The sequence below is a fragment of the Passer domesticus genome, chromosome 10, assembly GCF_036417665.1.
Source record: "Passer domesticus isolate bPasDom1 chromosome 10, bPasDom1.hap1, whole genome shotgun sequence".
In the NCBI taxonomy this organism is placed as follows: Eukaryota; Metazoa; Chordata; class Aves; order Passeriformes; family Passeridae; genus Passer; species Passer domesticus.
In genome coordinates this window covers 33,922,726-33,946,660 of record NC_087483.1, presented here as the reverse complement: position 1 = coordinate 33,946,660, position 23,935 = coordinate 33,922,726, and the positions used below count along the sequence as shown (strand labels likewise).

The 23,935-nt window shown below is 46.7% G+C and overlaps 2 protein-coding genes across 3 annotated transcripts in view; one reads left to right on the top strand and one right to left on the bottom strand.

The window, feature by feature from the left end:
• Positions 1–1,862, top strand: part of ITGB5 (integrin subunit beta 5) — a 57,562-nt gene extending 55,700 nt beyond the window's left edge. For both annotated transcript variants that reach the window (XM_064435053.1, XM_064435052.1), the window contains exons 14-15: positions 594–760; positions 1,277–1,862. In XM_064435053.1, the coding sequence (XP_064291123.1) occupies positions 594–760; positions 1,277–1,372 (263 nt within the window). In that variant the 3' untranslated portion in view covers positions 1,373–1,862. The remainder of the gene's footprint in view (positions 1–593; positions 761–1,276) is intronic.
• Positions 1,863–17,893: 16,031 nt separating this feature from the next.
• UMPS (uridine monophosphate synthetase) lies at positions 17,894–23,932 on the bottom strand. Its single transcript, XM_064435051.1, has 6 exons — positions 23,318–23,932; positions 22,978–23,131; positions 21,031–21,699; positions 20,173–20,348; positions 19,542–19,656; positions 17,894–18,767 (listed from the first exon to the last, which is right to left on the bottom strand). Exons 1-6 carry the CDS (start codon positions 23,924–23,926, stop codon positions 18,586–18,588), a joined length of 1,905 nt encoding a protein of 634 aa, XP_064291121.1. The 5' UTR covers positions 23,927–23,932; the 3' UTR covers positions 17,894–18,585.
• Positions 23,933–23,935: the final 3 nt, after the last annotated feature.

Sequence of the window (23,935 nt, the reverse complement as noted above, 5' to 3'; positions counted from 1 at the left end):
CCCAGCAATATTTTAATCACATGCAATGCAGTTGCTCAAAGAAAACCCATCGTGGTGTTGCAGGACAAGCTGGCAAGCATCCAGCAGTGGCTTCTTATGATTTGCTCCGGTCCTCCAAGGCACGGGCCAGTATGGGAAAGACTGAGATTGCTCATGTTCTATTTCAACTGTGCTGCAGCTTGCACTTAATTGAAAGACCAGATGATTAGCTGACAGTTAATGTCCTTATATAAAGTCCTGTCTCTGTGTAGGAGATGCTGAGCTGCCTTTTGCCAGAGGCACCTTAACGCTTTGTGTCCCACATGGGTCAGCTGGCATTAAAACCCTCATCACTGTTGGACAGTGGCACTGCCCCCCTGCTACGTGACATCCCAGCTCTGGTGGCATCCACGAGAGGTGTCCCTTTGACCTGCCTCTAGCCAGGAATTTATTTAATTAAAAAAAAAAAAATCAGTTCAATTTTGCTTTTTCAAATTCAGCCACTGCTGCTAGCGCTGCCTGAGGTCACTTGCTCTGTGGCTGCAGTCCAAGTTATTACCTGATCCGGGATACACTCGCACCAGAGCTAATTAGCTTTTCTGCCTCCCTGGCAGCCTGCAGCTCAGCCCCCAGCGCTGTGACCATCGTGCTGGCAGTGATTGGCAGCGTGGTGCTGATTGGCATCATCCTGCTGGCGCTCTGGAAGCTGCTCGTCACCATTCACGACAGGCGGGAGTTCGACCGATTCCAGAGCGAACGCTCCCGCGCCAGATATGAAATGGTGAGCCTGGGCTGGGGGTCCTGCTGGGGGGGCTGTTGGGATGCACTGGCAGCAAACAGCTCTGCCGTGAAGGAAAAGGGTGGCAGAAATGAGGGATGCATGTGTCCATATCCTGTGGTGCCTTCAGAGTCCAGCATCTTGCACTGCCTTCTCCTAGGCAAGTTATAAATGCTTTGCAGAACTATTCCCAGCTTTTGGTTTCATCATCTGTTTCCAAGCAGAGCTGGAGGCTGAAGGTCTCCTCCTTCAGCTGCATTGGTCAGGTCTGTGAGGGAACCCTTCTGGGAGGCTTTGAGGGGGGTGCTCAGCATTGGAGGGCAGTGCCTCTGCCTGCAGGCAGGATGGAAGGTGGGTCTGATGGACCAGCTCTGGGTAAACAGCACTGCCTTTGGAGCTGAATATTCAGTTCACTCAAAGCCAAACACAGTGCTGTCACCAAAGTAATTGGTATGTTTTTACCATGGCACGGACATTATTCCTCATCTTTGTTCTTTTTGTCTGCTCCTCTCTCCAAAGGCATCCAATCCTCTCTACCGAAAGCCTATTTCCACGCATAACGTAGAGTTCACCTTCAACAAGCTCAACAAGTCTTACAACGGTACAGTTGACTGAAGGGGTCTCAGTGCCTGGCACTGCCATGGACAATTGCTTGAATGGCCGGGCTGCTTCCCCACTTGAAGATGGGATTCTCTTCAGGGGCGAGAATCCCTTACGACGGGACTGGTCGATGACCAAAGCCTGTGATTTGCACAGTAAGGAGAAAGGTCTGGTTCATTCTGGAGGCACAGATGTGAGGGCAGGGTCCCTGCCTGTGTTGATGGACTCTGAGCCGTGTGCATCTCCATACCCCAGCTTTCCAGATGTATTAAACCTGCCAACTAAGTGAACCAAGTGCCATATTGCAGCTTTAGACATATCCCGTTAGAAAAGGTGACTAGGTCAAAAATCAGGGGAACCCACTCCATCACAAGCTGTTAGGGGGGGAATTAGCTTGAAAACAGGGTCTTGGAACCATATGTGTAAGAAATTAGGATAAAGAAAGCTCTGCAGTCTTTAGGAATTTTTTTTATATAAACCCCAAAATAAAACAGTTGTGCATATATGATGCTGTGAATAGAGTGGATTGTTTCTTTGCTGAGACCCCCACCAAAACTGGGGCCTCCTCCTCCTCCTCCTGCCAGCAGCAGTGGTGCTGCCTGATGGATTTATTAATAGAGCTTTATCAGTCAAAGCATGGCCATAAAACATGGAGCTGGAGCTGTAGGCACTGCCACAGAAGTTGTGTTGATTTAATACACTGGTGTTGACCCAGAGCAGGGAGATCCTGATCTGAGCCAATGGTGCTAAACAGATTGGGAACTGGTGGGAGCCCAAGGAAAAGGGAGTTCAGTCTGAGGAAACTAATATAAACACCCATTCCTCATGGTGTGCAGGTAGGTGTCCAGCCCAGGGGGCTACAGGAGGGCAGCTGAGAGCACACAGCAGCTCATCCAGACCTCTGACTTTTTACCAGAGGACTGTTGCTCTGGGGTCCTGTGGAGCCCAGCTGGAAAAGCAGGGGAGCCCTGAGCTTTTGGAAAGAGAGCTGGAAAAAGACCAGTCTTGTTGGTTCACAACATGTATTTTGCTTTGGTTTTTTTTGCTTTCTTTTTATTTTTCTCCCCAAACTATTCCCCCAGCCCTGTCTGTTTTCCTCTGGAGCTGGGGTTTGGGTTACCCTGCTGACAGCTGCAGCTTTAAACCCACACAGATGGGGCTGCAGCCGCCACAGGAGAGAGAAGCTGGAGCAATTGCTACTGCCTGGATTTTTTTTCCCCTTCTTTTTTTAAATTTCTTTTTTTCTTGTCTCTTCACCCTGAACAGATCATGCAATAGTCAGCTGAAGGAAGCTTGCCAGGGAAAAGCAAAAACAAATGGTGTTCATTGTTTTGACTTGCTCTTCTCATTGGAAAAGGGCCATGGGCCCATCCTTCCGGATTTATTTTTTTAATGTGTTTTTGCCTCTATAAACAGAAGCTCTTATTTGTTCAGTAAAAACAGCCCTCCTTCAAGAACTTTATGGCCCCCCCTCCACCCACAAGCAACCCTGAAGAAATGCAGCAGACCATACTAAAAATATCTCGGAACTGGGATTTTTAGGAGGGCAGCAAGTGGCGCCTTGGCGGCATCGGTGCTGATCAGGTGGGGTAAAAACTCAAAACCTCAAGCAAATGAAATTTATGCTGTCTTTCCCACTCGATTCCACTAAATCTGCCCTAGCAGGGGAGGAGGGTGCATAGATCCACCCTGGAAACAAGTGCAGGGGCAGGCTCTGGTTAAATGCTGCCTTAGTGTAACCCACCACGGGTGGGCTGGAGGCTGTGCTGCCTCCTCCCTGCAGCACCATGAGCAGCAGGACAGGCCTGAGTACTGCACAGGGGCAGCTCTTCAGGGCTCCACATCCCCTACACAATAATGAAGTCGAGGCTAAAGTTTGCAGGCTGAGAAATTGCATTTTGAATAGCTGGGACTAACCCTGCCACCTGGGAAGGAGCATCCTTGGGGTAAATTTGGGGTTTGTGATCATCCCACTGCCACTTGCCAAGATGGCAAGACAGATTTCATCACTGACACAAAAAATAGCAAGCAGTCAGAAAATAATCATCACAAGGAGACAGAGCGAGTTTTAGCTTGGTTCACATGGCTGCCTCACACAAGTCATACTGCCCCAGGCACAGAAAGGGGGAGCAGGAAGGAAAGCCCAGGAAAAGGAAGGGCAGGAATGCTTTAAACCAGCTTTGCCACCCAAAGCAGCAAATGCTGTGAATACACTTCTGCTTCAGTTAATTTGTGAGGGACCAAGCAGTTTAAAAACAAATCCACCCCTTTGCACTCTGAAAGGAGAGGCACAGGCAGTGCCCCCCTGCCACCCTTTCCCTTGCACTCTTGCAGATTACCTTTGTGCTGTGGCATTTCCCACAACACTGGGCTAGGGCTGAGAGACTGGGCAACCCAGGCAGTTGTAGGGAGCCAAGATTTGACTCATTGCTAAGGGTTGGCTTGGGCAGGGAGAGTGGAAAAAGCAGAGAAGAGGCTTGGGGACGGACTGCAAGTGCCCTCCTTCCCTGCCCAGGGAGAGGACTCAGCTGCAAAGCAGACTGGTCTGCAGAGTAGGCAGGGAGCAGTGTGGGACCAAATAAGCAAGGGAAGGGTGCCACAGGCCAGGCTACTGAGCCAGTTTACAAAAAGAAGTGAATAGTGTTGATGCTGTCAGTGCTGCCTGCACCCAGCAGTGCAGAGTAGCCCCCCAAATTCAGCTTTTCCACAAGGTTACATTTTTTTAAAAAAGTAAGGAAGCACTGCTAAGGCTTTGTGTTACTGGGTAAGCAGATCTGCGTTTGCCCTTGCAAGAGTAGTGCCAAGCACAGTTATGGGAGTGGTGTATTTCAGTCAGCAGCAGTTTATTTGTGTCTGTAAATACATGCAGGCTGACCACAGCTAGCATTCCTGAACGAAAGCTCCAGCAGAAGGCATCAACGGGTCAGATGTGATGGAAAAATGTCAGTGCTTGTCTAGCCAAGTTGGAATCCGGATGCCCTTGCAACATCATCTCCTCCTGTTTCCCCAGCCACAGCTGAGGGCTGCTGCAGGATTGCTGGGGCTGGGGCTCACCACTGCCTTTTCCCTGTGCTGCTGGTCTGGGGCAGGACACAGCACCATTCCTTGGGAAAAGCCCAGGCCAATGGCAGCATGATTTGCTTTGTTAATTGTGGAGGTGCAGTGGAACCGTTCTCTGTTACACAAGCCTGAGTGAGGCATGTCTGCCTGCATCCTCATTGCCCTTTACAGTGGACTAAGAAGGTGCTCAGCAGCTGAAGGCAGAGCCCAGGCTCTGGAAGATGAATGCTCCACACTCTTGAACTTATTTAACCTTGGGTTTCTCCAGCCAAGTGGAAAGCCAAGGAGCTACAGTGTTGAGAAAAGGATCACTGAGCTGCCTGCAGGAAATGCCACAGTGAGGTAACTCACAGCATCTGCAGCCCAGCAGCATATCCCAGCACCATCTCCATACCTGAACACAGGAACTGGAATTGGCTGTTGTTCTCTCCACTTCCAGCCTGCAAAGGTCAAAGCTATATAGCAGAGACACAGAAGTTTATTTCATCCTGTCTCTTTCTCATGCCCACTAGTTTCTGCTGGTGTCCACTGGATGCAGCCAGGTCAGAAACTTGTCCATTCAGCTGCCACAACCCAGGATCATCCAGTCTGTGTGGGGGCAAAGGTTGCAGCCATGAGTTTGCAGGACCCTGTCATGCACAAGGACATGGAGGCTTTACTTCCTAAATTGCTTTATTGCATTTTAATACAAGTCACCACTATCAAGGCAAGCATGCTAGTGATTACAAAACAAGCGTATCTATGCTACGAGTAACTACTGTAAGGCTGGCATGGTTTAACCCCAGCTGACAGCTCAGCCCCACACAGCCACTCTCTCCCTCTGCCACAGTGGGATAGGGGAGAGAATCAGAAGAGAAAAAGTGAGAAAACGTGGGTCAAGATTAAGACAGTCCCATAAGTAAAGCCACAGCTGCACGCAAGCAAAGCAAAACCAGGAATGAATTCCTTCGGAGTCTGGCTGGCAGGTGTTTCAGCCAGTCCCAGGAGAACTGAGCTCCTTCACGCCTGGCAGTGACTTGGGAAGACAAACGCCCTTCCTTCTTCCCCCAGTTCTGTGTGCTGAACATGATGCTCTGGGATATCCCTGGGGTCAGTGGGGGTCAGCTGTCCTGGCTGTGTCCCCTCCCAACTCCATGTGCACCCCCAGAATCCTCGCTGGTGGGGTTTAGGGAGGAGCAGAAAAGGCCTTGAATCTGTGTAAGCTCTGCTCAGCTGTAACTAAAACATCTCTGTATTATCAACACTGTTTCCAGCAAAAATCTGAATTGTGCTAGCTGCTTTGAAAAAAAATTAACTCTATCCTAGCCAAAACCAGCTCAAGCAAATATATATTGCAACAGCAACAGAAATCAATATTAGCAGTAATGAATATTAGTAACAAGTCTATATTTAAATTTTACAAGTCACCATAAAATTACCACTAGTTAAAGCAGCAAAAATACTTGCCAGTAATTATTATGTAGGACAAGAGAAATGGCTTCAAGTTGTAGCAGGGGAGGCTTAGATTGGATATTAGGTAAAATATCTTCACTGAAAGAGTTATCAAGCATTAAAACAGATGCCCAGAGAAGTGGTGGAATCCACAAACCTGGACGTGTTTAAAAGGCAAGTAGATGTAGCACTTTGGGACGTGGTTTAGTGGTGGACTTGTCAGTGCTGGGGTAACACTGGGGTTCAATGGGCATAAGGGTTTTCTCCAACCTAAGCGATTCTGTGTTTTTATGATTCTAATCCAGCCCTTGCTTACTTGGAGTGAAGAGGTCATGGTTAACTTTGGAGGTATTTGAACAACAGACAGTGTGCTCAGAAAGGCAGCAACCCTCCTTTTGTGTGTTCAACTCCTAGCGTTACTGGATGGCAGCACAGACTAAAAATATATACTCAATGATTCAGAAGGTCTTTTCCAGCCTAAATGATTCTGTGATTATATGCATGCCTGTATATATGCATGTGTGCATATATATATGTGTGTGTGTGTGTGTGTATGTGCACATACATATGCAAAATATTATAAATACACTTATAAAATGTTATATAAAATGTTATCTAAATTGTTGCTGGTACCAGGTGCTTGACAAACCCATCCCAGCAGTGGGGCCAGCTGACAATGGGCAGTCTCACTTGGACAAGGTATTGGGTCTGGCTGAGATGGAGTTCATTTTCCCTCAGCAGCCCTCACAGTGCTGTACTTTGCAGTGGAAAAGGTGTTGGTAACACACCAGTTTGCTTTGGCTACTGCTGAGCAGACCTGTTCCTCTAACATCCCCCCCATCAAGGGGCTGGGAGAGGGCAAGATCCTGGGAGGGCACAGAACCAGGCCAGCTGACCCAAATGAGCCAAAGGGATATTCCATACCGTGTGACGTCAGCTCAGATGTAAAAGCTAAGGGAGGGAGGAGGATCAGGGAGGCATTTGTTACTCTGCAGTGCTTGCCTTCTGGAGCCACCACCACGTGTGCTGAAGCCCTGCTTCCCGGGAAGAGCCTGAACATCGCTGGCTGATGGGAAGTAGAGATTGACTTTTTCCCTTTGCTTATGCACATGCAAACTTTTGCTTGTCTATTTTTACTATGCTTTAGTAAACTGCCTTGTCTCAACCTATGAGTTGTTTTCCATCTTATTCTCTCCTGTGTCCTGCTGCAAAGAGGAGCAATAGAGAGGCTTGGTGGGCACCTGGTGCCTGGCTAAGGTCAACACACTACCATAATTTTTGGTGCCCAAATGTGAGGTGAGATAAAGGCAGTTTTATATATATGTATATCCATATTTGTATTGCATGCTGTAGTAAAAAGTAAATTGTAGTTATAGAGTGACAAGCTCTTGTGCAGGACGTGGAGTTTGTCAGCTGCACTGCTTATCTCTATTTTGCTGAGTTTGGGAACATGTTAACAAAAATAATGGCTCTGTGCTTTGCTCTTACACTGATGGCCTTGTTGTGTGTGGGGAGTTATGTTCTGGGCACGGTAATTGATGTGAATGCTTTTATAGTGCAGGCTCCCATGGTCTTTGCTCATCCTTATGTAAGCCATTTAATACTCTTAATAGTATTAGCTAATACTGTTGGCATTCTATGGAGTTTATGGAATCTGGCATCATCCTGGGGTAGGAGAAAACAAATTTTAGGTGAGGAGATACTGAAAGATGCCCTGAGGCATCCAGTTCCTGGGTGGCAAGGTGCATGGAAGGATTTGGGCAGGTTCCTAGGGCGGTTTTCATCTCCCATTGCCTGGGACTTTACACCTGAGCAGGTCATCAACCCTGACAAACTGACCCAGCAGCTGATAGAAGGGTGCCTTGCCCACCCCACTGAACACCAGCAGCTTCTTGCTCTGTACTGGGGCCTGGCCTGTGCCTACCGAGCCACTGTTCAGTACTCCCAGAGGTCTGTAGTGGAGGCAGGAAGCCAAACTGCATGTGAGGAGGCTGAGTCAGGGACTCAAAACACAGCAGCTGCAGCAACTGCCCCAGAAGTGAAAGCAAAAAAATGGATGAGGCAAGTTACACACCCTTTCCATCGATTAGTGAGGGAGGAAGAAGAAGAGGAAGAAGAAGGGGAAGTAACAGTAGGAAAGGAGGGCCTGGATCAAGAGGCAGGTCCTTCAACAAAGAAGTCAAAAGGAGTGAGGCAGATCAAACAGGAAACCGAAGTTACTCGGTCCCTGACCTCGTCAGAACTTCGAGACCTGCGCAAAGATTACAGCCGCCAGCCAGGTGAGCCCATTTCTGCCTGGCTGCTTCGGTGCTGGGATAATGGGGCTGGCAGGCAGCAGTTAGAAGGCCATGAAGCCCAGCAGCTGGGATCCCTTGCTAAAGATCGGGAAATTGAAAGAGGAATTGGAAAAGAAGGACCAGTTTGCAGCCTCTGGAGACGGCTCCTCTCAAGCGTGAGGGCAAGATACCCATTTAAGGAAGATCTGGTGAACTCCCCAGGGAAGTGGACCACTGCAGATGAGGGTATCCAGTACTTGAGAGAATTAGCAGTGCTGGAAATCGTCTATAGTGATCTAAAAAGTGACAGGGTCCCTGAAGATCCAGAGGATGCCCCTTGCACAACAGCCATGTGGAGGAAGGTGGTTCAAAGCGCCCCTGCATCATATTCCAGCAGCTTGGTATCACTGTACCACCCACAAATGGATACACCGACCGTAGAGATGGCGTCCTCCTGGCTCCGAAACGTAGAAGAAACTCTGGGCACCTCCTCGTCCCTGCAAGCCAGCAGCCCAGCTTTCAGGGGCAGCCCAAGGGATCAGCCCTCTCCTGCCCCGGTCAGAGGGAAGGGGAGCCCCAAGCGCCGGCCCCGAGGTGAGCTCTGGTTCTTCCTGCGTGACCAGGGCGAGGACATGAGGAAGTGGGTAGGTGAGCCCACCTTTAAGCTGGAAGCCCGTGTCCGTGAACTGAGAGGGAAGAAAGCTGTTAAAGGGTCACCCAAGAAGACTGGCAGTGTAGTTGCTACGGAGAGACAAGAAGGCAATCAGCGATTTCCCAGACATAAAAGAGCTAAAATCACTTCCTTTCACCCTGATGAGGGCACTTCTGATCTGGCATCGCAAAGGTCAGATAGTGAATACTCTGACCAGGAACAGGAATAGAGGGTCCCTGCCTCTGGCCAGGAGGAGAAATTGGGATGACCAGGCATACTGGACTGTGTGGGTCTGATGTCCTGGCACATCAGAAGTGAAAAGCTTTAGTAGATACACTGTACACTGATGGCATCAATGCACAGGAGTGCAGAATCCATCTGGGTCTTTGGAGTGACAGGGGGATGCCAGTTTTCTGTGTCAGAGGCCAAGGTGAGCTTAACAGGGAACAAGTGGGAAGGATACTGGCTCTGGCTCAGAGGTCCCTTGTATCCTTGGCATCAACTAGATACTTCAAGGATCCAAAAGGATACCCATGGGCTTTTAGTGTAGCTACAGTGAATATAGAGAAGATCAAAGAGCTATCTGCCCTGCCTGGCCTCTCAGAAGATCCCTTCATTGTAGGATTGCTGCAGGCTGAACGAAGACCAGCAAGTACCAATTGCTACCAGGACTGTGGAGCAGCAGCAGTATCTCACCAGCCAAGACTCTGTGACGCCCATCCATGAGCCCCCCATCCATTAGTCCTTGGAGAGCCAAGGAGTGATCAGCAGGACCTGCTGACCCTTTAACAGCCCCCTATGGCCAGTGTGAGTCTGATGGGGAATGGAGGCTGACTGGGCTGTTGGGGCCTGAATGATTCATCTGTGAGTGCTGCTGTACCTGACACGTTGGAAATTCAACGTGAGCTGCAGTCAAAGGCAGCCAAGTGGTGCCACACAGGTTATACACAAATGTGAAACGTGCTGCAGTCAAGTGAGCCACACAAGTGGAGTCTCCTTGGAAGAGAGGGTGGTGGCTGGGGTTCCAGTGTGGTGAGGCCTGGCAAATTGACTACATTGGGCTGTTGCCACAAACACACCAAGGCAAGAGTCACATCCTCACCGTGTTAGAAGCAACAGCTGGCTGGCTGGAAACATCCCCTGTAAAACATGGCCACTGCTTGAGAGACCTTGAGATCCCAGGCCTTGAGGGACAGATTTTGTGGCAACATGGTACTACAGAGAGAACCGATTCAGACAATGGGGTTCACTTTAAAAATAAACCCATAAACTCTGGGGCAAAGAAACATTGAGTGGATATATCACATCCCTCATTGCCCACAGGCCTCTGGGAAGATTGAAAGGTATAATGGACTGTTGGAAACTCTGTAAAAAGTGTAAGGTAATGAGCCATGGAAGCACAGGCATGCAAATTTAGCAGAAGCCACTTGGCTAGTCAACCCTAGGGGATCTGGTAACCGCCCTGGTCCTGCCCAAATGAAACCCCTACACACTGTGGGAGGAAATAAGGTCCCTGCACGCACAGGGAAGTGGGAAAAGTCAGTGTGAACTTCTCCTCCCATGGGAAAAGGCAAGTCCATTTGTGGGATTGTCTTTGCCCAAGGAACTGGGTGTGCTTGGTGGGTGATGAAGAAGGAAGGGGAGACCTTGTGTGTACCTCAAGGAGATAACCCTGGGGGGAAAATAATCTGTGGTGTGAGTTGTATGTTGCAGGAAGTAGCAGAAATTACACAAACTGATGAAGAATGAATTTTGTAGCAGAAATTACACAAACTGATGAAGAATGAATTTTGCGAGGAGCAAGATGAATGCAAAAACAACCAGAGCCAGGCTGTGTCAATGTTCAACAATCAAGTGTGCTGCTTCTGTTCCTGATCACTCATCCTGATGGAAGGGAGCCCAAGTCATGGATCTGGAAGGATGGAGGAAGCCCATGAAATGGGAAAATAATATCTGTCATTGAAAGGACGGGGGATAGTGGTTAATGAAAATGTATGTTTGATGGTTTGAGGATGTAATTTAAGTTATATGTGTGGGCAAGAAGGCATTCTAGTAATGAGAAATAAATACAGTGGAACAGTTGGAAGATATATAAATTATGTGGGATCTGAGTATGACGCAAATGGTATGGAATGAGGGGTGGACAGTGCATGGAATAAGGGGTCTGGCTGAGATGGAGTTCATTTTCCCTCAGCAGCCCTCACAGTGCTGTGATTTGCAGTGGAAAAGGTGTTGGTAGCACACCAGTGCTTTGGCTACTGCTGAGCAGACCTGTCCCTCTAACATCCCCCCATCAAGGGGCTGGGAGAGGGCAAGATCCTGGGAGGGCACAGAACCAGGCCAGCTGACCCAAATGAGCCAAAGGGATATTCCATACCGTGTGACGTCAGCTCAGATGTAAAAGCTAAGGGAGGGAGGAGGATCAGGGAGGCATTTGTTACTCTGCAGTGTTTGCCTTCTGGAGCCACCACCACGTGTGCTGAAGCCCTGCTTCCTGGGAAGAGCCTGAACATCGCTGGCTGATGGGAAGTAGAGATTGACTTTTTCCCTTTGCTTATGCACATGCAAACTTTTGCTTGTCTATTTTCATGCTTTAGTAAACTGCCTTGTCTCAACCTACGAGTTGTTTTCCATCTTATTCTCTCCCGTGTCCTGCTGGGAAGGGGAGAGATAGAGAGGCTCAGTGGGCACCTAGCACCCAGCCAAGGCCAACCCTCGCTGTATAACGGAACCTGGAGTCAGCCTGGCACCCCCGGTGAGGGTCTGCTCTGCCAAGGAAATACCACTGGGAACAAGGATTTGTGCACATTGGGATGCATCAGAGAATGAGGCTCCATTTGGGGTACGAAGTAAGTCCTTTTTATACCACAAGACACAACCAAGCATAGGACACCAGCACTTAGAGCAGCCAATAGATGCTGCTGACTTCTATTTTCATCTGGCACAGTCAATAAATGATGATGTAAATGGGACAGAACACAAGCTCGTATTGATTCCGGAAACCTCATGGACCTGTTAGTACAGTGTTAAGCACTGTGCCTTGATTACCTACAGGGTAGTGGTTGTGATGGAAGTTAAATGTCAGACCTTGAGATGGGAATGCCTAAGGAGCAAGATGTGCTGTGGTACAAGTGTCTATCTTCTGTGGTGATAATCTCTTAGCGCCACAAAACCAGAACCATCCAGGGGTTAAAATGTTGGCCACCAGCTTCACCCAGGGTCATTGTCATGTTTGTAGAATGAATTAGAAAAACATGGATTAGAAAAAAAATTCAGTTTTGTTATAATCAGAGTGCCCAATAGAGGTTATGAACTATAGAGCCCATTGTGTTGCTTGGGTCAGAGATGTCCCAATTATCATTAGTACTAAGCCAACACTGTAGACAGCAGCATGTAGAACTAGGACCAGTGAGATTACAGTATCTTTGACAATTCTTGTTGCTCGCATTCCCTGTAAGATGCCAGAGTCCATTAAAACCTCTTTTGTTTGTATTTGCTGATTCATTATTTCAGGTCCGTGAGGTTTCCAGAATCAATACAAGCTTTGCTCTGTCCCATTTACACCGAAACCATACTTGGGTGTGATTCTAACATGAAGTGTAATTATAGTTGCTTGTCTTCCTCACCCAAATTAATCTGTATCCTGGGGCATTATAATGGAATATGGGGCCTCAACATATGAATGTGCTTTAAAGGCTGTTGTTATTGATAATTTGGTGTATTGGGGAGTAAGTATGCCAAATTAGGTTGACACCAAGATGCTTCAGAGACAGGTTCTGTTGAGCATCAAAATTTGGCATCTAATGATCAAGGGTGGTGTAAGGAATGCCAATGATCCAATTTGTTGCCTGCTCGAGAAATTATATTTATAAATTGTACAATGTGATCCATCCTTGAAATAAGGAACAATAATGTAGTGACAAGGCATAGTGTGCATAATTTAAGTTATAAAAAAGACAAATGCTCATGATGTTGTTTCACTTCATGCCAACTTGCCAAATCAGTATGACATCTGGAGGAGTGGAGGAAGCCCATGGACCCTGACAGTAATAACTGTCTGTTAAAGGACAGGAGTTAATGAGAATGTCTAAATGTTTAACTGTGTAGTTTGAGTTGCAAGCATTTGTAAGAAGGGATTTCAGTAATGAGGACTAAATACAATGGAATCATATCCTGTGTGAAGTGCTGGGCCCCACAATTTAAGAATGATGTTAAGATCCTTGGACACATCCAGAAGACTCCAGGTTTATGTAATTTAGAGAAAATGGGGCTGAGGTAAGACCTCATTGTGCTCTGCAGCTTCCTGAGGAGGGAAGGCAGCTTGTTCCCTGCCTGCAGTGTGCTGGTGCACCCCCATCATGCCTACCCCACAGTCTTTGCAAGATGACCATGGGCATCTCCTTAGCCAGCCTACTGTGAGTCCTTTTCCTTGCAGGAGATCCCCTAACTGCCTCCGTTCCAGATGATGTTCCTGTTTGCAGGGGGCCACTTTGTGTCAGATCTATTAATTTCAGCATTTCAAGCATTTTGTCCCTTATTCTCACTACTCTGAGCTCCATTAAACCTCTGGATGACCCTGACCTGACCTTCCCTTCCCTTGGGGAGTGCTTCCCTGGCCTCGTTGCCTACCCTAAGGACTGTCAATTTTCCAGCCCTTCCAGGCCACTGTGGTGTTTCTGTGCCACATTTCATGCCATAACATTAAGGCCAGGTTTTTCTGGTCTCTCTGGATGCTGTATTTTGCAACTTTAGTTTCCCTGCTGATGTTGCTGGCACAACCATCATGTCCCAGGGTGTTAGCTCTGGTCCTTAAGGAAATCCTGAGCAGTCAGCCTCATTGTCCAGCCAGAGAATCCATCAAGACTACTAGAGGGAGGGGGAAGGAGACAGACCCACACTCCCAGCATTTTTCTAGAAGCATTTATTATGGATGATAACAGGGAGAGGATTTTCACTCTGGCCTCTGCATCAGTGTTTAGGAGAAATATTCTTCCTGTCAGGAATATCTGTGCAGCCTCACCTGATGAAGGATCACTGCTCCAGCCCCCAGCTGGTACCACCCATCCCACCCAGTCCTCAGGAGGCTTTGGCTGTTCTGCATGGACAACTGCCATAGCTGCTCATGAAAATTCCTAGAAGTCATTGTGACCCTGGGTGGCAGGGGGGACCTTCCTCTCCAGCAGGAGCCAGGAGGAACCCCTGGGAAGTTTTAATGTCAGAGTACAAGGAGGCTGCATTATCTGGACAAAGCTTGGCAATGAAGAGGGAGAGGAAGACTCGCTGCCAGAATCAAAGCCTCCTCCTCATTTTCCATTTCCAGTGTATATCTTTTCAGTGATCTGCTCTGAGACCAGGCACAGAGGCTTTTGCTGTAGGTGCTGTAGGTCCGGATGTCTGAGGGTAGTTTTTAACTAATTGTTTTGCAACAAAGCCATGGGATTCAAAGGCAACTGCTCACACTTCTGCATCCTTAGCTTGCTGCAAAGCTTCCAGTTCCTGCCTAGCAGTGCTAAACAAAGCACCTACAGCTGACACCTCTGTGAGAAGCCCGAGGAAGGGCCCCTTGCTATTCTCTGCTTTGCATTTGAGTGTCCTATCACCTCTGAAACTCACTATGCAGCCTTTCCAAATTCAACCAATTCTTAGACACCTTATCCCTGTCCCACAGAGGGGTTTTCTACAAGCATCTTGCCATTTTCACTGCTTTTATACTTCCTTCTCCCAAGCATCCATGACCTGCTTACCACAGATCATGGCTTCTGACACCAATTAATGCCGCAGCCCAGAAGGATTACTTGGCTTGTGAGGATGCAATGATTGCAACTGTTTGTAGTATGCCTGACTGTCATGCACAAGGACACAGAGGATTTATTATCTATTTTCTCTTATTCATTATACTTTAGTACTAGCAAGGCAAGTATAGTTACAGTTGGCAAAACAAGTAGATCTACACTACAACTTACTACAAATTACTACCAGAAAGCAAACAGGGATTTCCACAGCAGCTGCAATCAATACTAGCATCAAGTCTGTATGTCAATATTGCACGGCTATGACATACCACCACCTCATGCACAGTTACAGCCCTGCTCAGGCCTCCCCCTGTCCTTTGTCCTGGCCAGCCTCCACCTCCAGCCCTGCACGTTCACAGCCGGGCTGTGGCTCACCCCAGCTTATGAGAAAATGCTCAGAGGCCACATGGGTCACGTAGGAACAGAGAACCAGGACTGAGGACAAAGCCAACCCAGACACACAGGCAGGGTCCCCTCTCCCAGCATGAAAATGCCTGCCAAAGGAGTTGGAGGAAAACCCAAAGCTGGAGCAGGCACCAGGCTGAGTTTTAATTTCTTGCAGCGTTCAAAGCTGTACTTGTCACTGTGGCACTGACTGACCAAGATCCACCAGCATGGTTACAAACAAACAAACAAACAAACAAACAAACAAACCATCCAGCATGTCCAGCCCACAGCCCAATCACAAGCCTTCCAAAACAGACCATTCCCTGAGACAGTGACCTCCAAAAGTCAGATCTGAAAACAAACTTCCTCTGGGTGTTTCACATTCCTTTGGTGCTATTCTCTAAACGCAATGTTTGTGTCTCTTACTAAAAAAATCCACAGCAACAGGCTTTCCACATAAACTTGAAGGGAAGTGATTCAGTTATTTTTTTGGGATTAAGTTTCAAATAAATTTTCATAGACTAGGCTATGGAAACTATAATATGACCTGTCAGTTAACCAATAATAAAGCAATGTTGATACTGTGGCATACAAATAATACTTTTAAGAACAATGCTGGTTTAACTTGTCTGGTTTTAATTCAGCGCTAGGTTTATCAAGATTTTGCAAGAATTTAAAGTCTGCATAAAATACTGTACTTAGGCAGTTTTACTGATTTAAGTGCCTTGGCTGGGTTCTCTTGACACAGACACCCACAACCTCTGAGACACAGAATGGACTTTACACACAAATATCAACAGCTACGTAACAATTCCTTAGTGGCTCAGGCTTGTGTTTGTCTCACAGTTCTCAGGAACTGCTGCTCAGAAATAGCAGCAAGTCATGCAGCTTTCTGCTGCAAGCACTGGCAACACTTGGTCACAATTTATTTCACTATGAAAAGAGTGGTTTCTTTTCATACTGTTATAAACCATATTCCAGAATGAGTAAGATCACAATTTCATATAAATGCCTACTGCCAGTTAATATTAAATTGAGAAATTTAAATATAGCCTTATGCCTCCCTCAATCAGATCACAGAATGAACTGCAAGAGTTCCAGATTCATATATTATGATGCAAATGAGTTTTGTAAATTGTGACCTAGTTCCCATGTTAAGAACAGTTGGGACCAACAGCAGGGACTGTGTGATGAATGCAAGCAGCAGGAGCAACTAAGGAAATTAACATTTGTTCTTAATTTGAAATGGATTTTTAATCACTTTCAGGTGCCTCAAAGGAAGTGCACACACTTGTTTACTATAATCATTCTGACAGAAGAATGCATATAGGAGGTAACACGTTTTTGTTTTACTAATTGAAATGTTTGCAGCAGTGGTGTCACACGAAGTGCCAGAACACAGCTCTTTCTGGAGGGCACAAAGAAGGACTGTGAAATGAAGTTTCCCAATTGATCCGTTCCTCAGAACTCGCTTTGTAAAGAAAGTGAGTTGCACGTACCCTCTAAAAGTGACTGGGCATTAGATCACATTCCTCTTTCCAAATCCAGTTGCTATTTTTTAAGCAAGAGGCCTGATAAACTCGCTCTCCAAAGAGCCTGCTCAGGGATTTATCTCCACGGCTGTCAGCCACATGCTCAAACACGATTCAGCAGAGTTAGTGGAAAATACTGAACTCATGAAATTCTGCTTGTGCTGTAACAGCGAGCCCACAACACCACACTGTGCTGGGCTTCAGCCTGAGGCAGCTTTCTGATAAACTATTGTTCTCAATGAGCTTTAGAATACTGCTTTAAATGTTCCAATGACATTTAAATGTTTTAAATACACCCAACAGCAAGGGTGTAACTTGTTAAAAACCAGACAGATTTTTATCCTGAGGATTATCTGGAGCTGGAAATTATTGGAAGCTGTAAAAAATGCAGAGCGTCAGTGCTCCCCAAAAACAGAGTCTCAGCTCCCTCTGGTGGAAAAAGTAATTTCCTGCAAAAAGGTCTAAGTGAGAAAGTCTTGTTTCTGCTACAGGCCTCAAGGCCATAAAGTACAGAGACAGCAAACGAAATCCTCTTTGAAGGACTGGAACTTCTTAGAAGTTGATGTGAAATATCCCATCCCACTGACTGCTGCAGGGTCTCTGAACAGGATACCTCATAATCAATGAGTTCCACCTTCCACAGGGTGGAATTCTCCAGGTGCAAATTATTTCTATTAAATAATTAATATAATATAATATAATATAATATAATATAATATAATATAATATAATATAATATAATATAATATAATATAATATAATATAATATAATATATATAATAATATAATATATATAATATAAATATAATATAATAATAACAATACAATATAATAATATTAAATTATTATATTTAATCCTGCTGAAGCAACTGGTAGCCCCAAGGAAGGTAACACATACAATGTTCTAACATTCTCTCCACAACATCTTAAGCCCCACAAGCAGCTGAATAACAAAACAGAGCACTCTGTCACTAACACAGGAGGCATAAAGCAAAGCCCTCAGATCCCAATGTGTGTCCCTTGGTCTCAGACATCCTGCAAAAATTAAACGAACCAGCTCCTCCAATCTCCTATTTTTGAAGACTTTATGAAGAGCCCAGCACTAATGGCAAAAACCTCACTAAATACAGTTTTTCCTAGTCTAGACATAAGTGTATTAACAAAAGGACCCAGCTTTCTGTGTGCTCTGGAACAGCAACAGTCCAGAACTGCATCACCACTGGTTTTTGACTTCTTGCTCAATAAAGTTTTCGTTGCTATTAGCACCACATACATGCTAGATACACTTAAGGTTATTCCATACTTTATAATCAAAACCAATCATGCAAGATATTTCTATTTCTCCTTATTTACCATGTACAGTGGAAAGTAAAGCCTTCAGGTATTCCAGCTATTGTCACAAGAAGTCTAATAAAGTATATTTTTATTTCAATTAATCAACAGCTCCACTGTAATTAGGCACACAACCAACTGCTCTGACAAATTCTGTAAACAGAATCATGAGCAGTTCCTGCAGTCACAGACACACCAGGATGACTTTTTATTAGACTTCTGCTACAGAACAAAGACATATAGAGCCAGTGAAAAAGGAAAATGGTAGCAAAAAAGTATTTATTAAACACCACATAATTCAATTTCACAGTGTGGCATTAAAACCTGCACTTGCTCCTTTGGCAACAGGAGAGCTGAATAAACCCATGAAAGTGGGGCAGCACATCCAGTGTGCAGGTGAAGTTTGTTAAGGATGTAACTAAATACCATTTCCACAGCCAGAAAGAACCTGAGGGCAGGGAAAAGAGACAAAGGCAACAACAGCCAAAAAAATACCCTTGGAGTGTTTTGTGCAATGTTTTTAAACAGGAAATCCACTAAGGCTAAAACTTGGGCATGACATTCTGGATTCTTATATTCAAATATCAAAAAGAACAATGGCAAGTACAATTTGACCCCTGTGTGTACAAATAAAACAACTTTGTGACAGATTTTTCTCCAAAAGGGCAGTTTTCTACAGGCTGAAGTGTCCATGTATTTAACTGGACCCCTCACGAGGGCTGCAGCTCCATCAGCTTTGCTCACTGGCTGGGACAGTGTGTGGTTTTCAGTCTTCTGCAGGAGCACCAAGCCTGCTCAGGTAGCTCTCCCATGCTGCCTTCCTGTACTTCTCTGCTTCTTGCAGACGGTCTGAAGCTGCCAGGATGCCACGTCCCACAATAATGATATCTGAGCCTTTTTCACCAATAACTTCCCTGGGGCTTAGGTACTTCTGTCCAAGGTTATCCCCTGAAATGCAGACACCATTTATTTTTGTTTGTACAAAATTTTATCTACTAAAAACCTTCAGAGAGGAGCTGGAACAAAAAACAGGTCCCCCACCCCAGCTCTCCTCCTAACAACCCACAAACAGAAACTGCATGTTTTTTGGCCATCCAAAAAACACAGATCAAATTTGACAGCCTTGACCCTCCTTTTTAATGGTTTACCAATCAGTATAGATGGAACAGTCACTCAAAGAAGCATCACAAAATAAGCCTCAGTCTGCTTAAAGCAAGCAAAACCCCCAAACATTAATGTAAAAGCTTATGATTTCAGTTTAGGTCTCATAAAAATTAAGTATTGTAGAGAAACATATCTCCCCTATCTGCTAGAAAGATAACCTCTTAAGTCAGCACAAGACTTTCCATTCACTGATACTGCATCTATATCAATACCAAGTGTTTCAGCTGGACTTCTCTATTTATTATGTTTTTTTACTACTACTGTATAGTTTTACATCTAACACCTATCTGAAGACATTTTACATGTGCTCAGGAATGTGCTTGATGGTATGCACAGACCTCAAAACAGGAAAAAAGGCTGTATAACCTGCTCACTGCCTTCCAGAGCTCCCAAGAAAGGAATCAGCATATCCAGAAATATGGGAGACAGCCCTCTGGCAAACAGACTCCTCCCAGCTGAGAATCAGCATCCAAACCCTCTTCAGAAGCCACTTTTTCACTGGAGACTAGATCACTTCTGTACTTACAAACAGACTAAAAATATTTCAGAAAAAGTTACCTCCAGTTTGCAGCTGCACTCCTGGGGTTAAGTGAAGAAATTCTGGTTTGTTACTAACTCTAGATCCACATATGAATCCAAAAACAAAATCTGAGTTTTCTTCAGCCATCTGCACCTGAAACAGATCAGTGAACAATTACAAATGACATACTTAAAACTCAGCTGGCCTAGCAATCTGTTTCTCATCCACCCTCTGACACTTCAAGCTGTGTGAGGCGGGGGTAGGAAACACCTCTTGCTTTCCCAATGTAAAGTCACTCCTCTCTGGCAGAAAAGTGAATGCTGTGTTTCTTTTTATGCTATAAATAATACTGCAAATGGATTTAAACTAATTAGAAATGCACTGCTTAAAGAAAGAAATAAAAAAAATAAGGAGAGGGTGCTAATAGAAAATGCAACATGCACTAGAGTTCCAAGTGTGAACTCTGACCACTCTGACCATCTCTCATCACTGGCCTACAGCTGCAACCTTTGAACACCACACAGTCATATGCCTGAGTCTCCAAGGAAAAAACAAACACCTGTAACAGTTAGAGATGGAGGGACTTTTGGAAGTGCAAATATTAGAAACAGATAAAACCTCCTGTCACACTTGACAAGCTTTTATCCCGACACAAGACTGCCCACTTACTGCAGCTTTTGTGTATTCACCCGTTGCAAGGGACCCCTGGGAACTCATCTCTGCAACCAGGAGACAGCCACGCTGGAGAGGAAGACCCACTTCCTTCAGGCCTTTCACAACCCCAGAGCCTGGAACCACGTGGGCATTGATGATGTCAGCCCAGGACGCGATTCTGAACACGCCACCTGAGAAGACACAAAGAGGCAAGGAACTGTCAGAAATGTGCTAAACAGGAAGCACAAGTTGGACAGAAACAGCTGCACACCTTATCACTCACATATTTAAAAGACAGTTTTACTGCTGAAGCTTGATTTTACAAGCTCAGTCTCATCAGACAGCTCTGACAGCTGCCTAACCACAAAACGTAATCTCCCAGTTTACTTTTCACAAACACTTGTTAGTGTCTCACCTTTAATATTTACTGAGACTTTTATGGTAGCCCAGAAATCTGCTGTCCACAGATGCTTATTTGGGTTCCCAGATAGCAGACAGATCATATGGGGCATAAGGATCATGAAAAGAGAACAGCAGTTCTACAGCTGCAGATGGAGTATCAAAAGAAAGCCATGCTGGGCACACGAGCAGTACAATAACAGCAGGCAGCAGTTTCTCATGGCACACATCTCAGAAGTACTTACTGAGCACAACCACAGATTCATAAAAAAGTTGAGGTTGGAAGGGACCTCAGGAGGTCATGCCCTCTCAGCAGGGTTAACTTCAATGCTAGGTCAGATTGCTCAGGGTCTTATCCCCTTGAGTATTTCCCAAGGCTGGAGATTCCATGCTCTCTCCTGGCAACCTGTGCCAGTACTGCAGTTACACACACCAGTGGCAAAGTTATAGTAAATCCAGCTTGATGATAATCACCTTCATACTGGTGTTTGACTGTGTTTCCAATATCTGCAAATTTCCTGTCTTCAAAAATCAAGAATTCATGTTCATCTGCGAGCATTCTCAGCTCCTTTACTACATCTTGGGTGAAATCATTCAGGATGTCTATATGAGTCTTCAGGATGCAGATGCTGGGGCCCAGGGTGGCAGCTAGCTGCAGCAGCTCCTTGGGGCTGGTGACATCAGCAGAAAGGCACAAGTTTGTTTGCTTCTTTTCCATGAGCATGAGAAGCCTGGCTGCAGTAGGATGCAGCCCTGGCAGCTGGGCACGAGCGCTGAAGCTCAGCTCCTTGCAGAGTCTCTTCACAGGAGCAGCACCATTCTGAGCCACTGCCTCAAACACATTTCCCTCAATGAACTTCTTCACCTTTTCCACCATCTCAGCAGCCACTTCTCCCCGCTGCTGGAGAATCTCCAGCACCCCAGACAAGGTGCACACAGAGTGCAGGCGAATTCCATGCTCCTCTAGCCTGGCCTTCCCACCCTGCTCCCTGTCCAACAGCACTATGGCATCTGTGACTTTTAATCCCTCTTTCTGCAGAGCTTCTGCAGTTTCCAGCACACTGGATCCACTTGTCACCACGTCCTCAATGATCAGGCATGTCTCTCCTGGATTAATGGTGCCTTCTACCATCCGCTTGGTACCTGAAAAATAAAAAGCAAACACTACACCAAATTAAGAAAGGTTGGACAACCCAAGAAAACTTTAACAGAATCAAAACTTTACTAGATGATACCACTTATCACAGCTCTTACCACAGCTCACTCACTGATCTGTAATTCAGCTCATAAAGACTGTTACTTCTCCAAGCTGATAAAATACTCTGTATGTTTCCAGAAGTTATATTCCATAACAAAACTGGCACACTCCTAACAGCACCAATTCAAATGTTTGAATAAGATGACTTCAGAAGTTTAGTATTGTCGTGATTTGAAAGCTCAGACTTACAAAATGATTCTCGTTATTTAAAACATCTTTAAGGCAGCCAAGTTACTGGCACTCTTCAGCATGTCCCGTGTTCTGCAGGCAGCACTGTGTGCTTAATAAGCCTGTTAGAACAATTAGAAGGAGTAAAGCCTCAAGTGCCTTTGTCCTAACTAACAACAGGCACACATCCATGAAAAGCCTCCTGGGAGGCAACGACAAAGGGATGCCTGGCTTTCCCAGGAGCAGTTAATCGCTGTCACAAGAAGGAACAGCAAATGTTTCCATGGCTGTCCCACCGCCTGACACAGGAGCAGCTTTTAGTTTTGACAAGTGTACTTTTTAATTACACACTGTTGGAAGAGGATGTGTAGACATCCAGCTATATGGCAGGTTAATGCTTCAGTCTGCTCTCCCACATACATGGTTCACTGAGTAGGGAGGGACTGCTGCTCACCTGGCTCACTGATTACAGGACCACAGGATAATGAAAGAAAAAGGGGTTCGAGAGATAAATGAAGAAGAGACTAGAAAGGCTCCTTTTGGTTTAAATATGCAAAAAGCTCTGCTTGAGAGCAAAATGTGGCTCTGGTCTCAGCATGCTGGAGCATCTGAGTTATAAATCCTTGTTTCTGGATGAGGCCACTAACCCAGAACCATACCAAGACCAACAAGGAAACAAAAAAAAAAAAAAAAAAGACATTGCTAAGGAAAAGAAAAAAAACTCTCACGAACAAAACCAAAGAAACACAAAACACCTTTCAAGAGTCTCCAAATCTCCTACAGCAGGACTAAAGCTTCAGGCTAAACGGCAACCAGCTGGGAGAGGCTGATCAGGCTGGAATGCTGTGGGAGGTTTGCTTAGGGGGGAAAGGGCCTGCTTCTTAAATTGCAATTAAACTGGAAGGGAGATGCTGTGCCTTACAAAAGAACCACAAAGTATATAAAGTCATTCCCCAAACAAGGTAAATTGCAAACTCTTGATTCGAAGGCTTTACCGTAGTCTTTCCCCTCCTTCCTCCGTATGAGCATCGGAACCTGATTTTCCGAGCAGATGATGGTGGCCAGCGGCAGCGCCGTGTACGGAACGCCGCACACGCAGTCGAACCGCACCCCCGCATCTTGGGCTGCCTGGAAAAGAAGCCCTGCAACCTGCAAAGGGAAACCAAACGCTTTGTAAGAGCCAGGCTGGAGCGAATGTGAATAGATCAATGAAAACCCCTCTGCCTGACCCGACCCTGCGGAGCCCGGCCCGGGGAGCCGCGGCAGCGCTGCCGCCCCAGGGCCGTGAGGGACCCGCCCGGGGCCGGGACACACGCGGGGCTCCCCGGGCCGCACCTGCCGGAGGAGGCGCGGGTGGGACACGAGGCCGCGCAGGTCGATGTACACGGGGGACGAGCGGCCGCTCTTCAGCACGAAGTGCCCGAAGCGCAGCGCGCCCGCCCCGCTCAGCGCCGCCGCCGCGGCCCCCGCAGGCCCCGCCGCCATCGCCGGGCCCGGCGCGCCGAGATGATGCGGAGCGGGAGGAGCGCGGGGCGGGGACACCGTGCGGACACGGGGGCGGTGTGGCCGCCCCGCATCCCCTCCCTGTGCCGCGAACCCGGCTGCGCCATCCCGGGATCCGTGTGCCCCGTCCCGCTTCCCATCCCCGAGGCGGCGGCCCCTGCGCCATGCCGGCGCTGCTCCCTGAGGCCCGCTCTGCCCTGCGCTTTTCCCCGTTCTCTCGTCACCCCATTCCCTCGTCACCCCATTCCCCGGGAAGCAGAAACCGCCGGGGCAGAGGGTTTGGTGTGCCCCGAGGGTTTCTCGCCGCTCCGGCTCCCCGGGTGATTCCCAAAAGGCTCGGTGGATGACAGTCCCGCGGGCTGGGCCCCTGAGAGGTCCCCCCGGAAAAGATGAGCTGAACAAAGCCCTCAGCCAGCCCTGAGTCTCAGAAAGATGCCACATGTGTGAAAT

Excerpts from the sequence above, each read along its gene's own strand:
- UMPS (XM_064435051.1), bottom strand. The coding sequence starts at position 23,926 with ATGTGGCATCTTTCTGAGACTCAGGGCTGGCTGAGGGCTTTGTTCAGC. Across the intron at positions 21,700-22,977 it reads GAAGGAGGGGAAAGACTACG|GTACCAAGCGGATGGTAGAA; the intron begins GTAAAGCCTTCG and ends TTTATTTTTCAG. Across the intron at positions 18,768-19,541 it reads AGTGCAGCTGCAAACTGGAG|GGGATAACCTTGGACAGAAG; the intron begins GTAACTTTTTCT and ends TCTGCATTTCAG.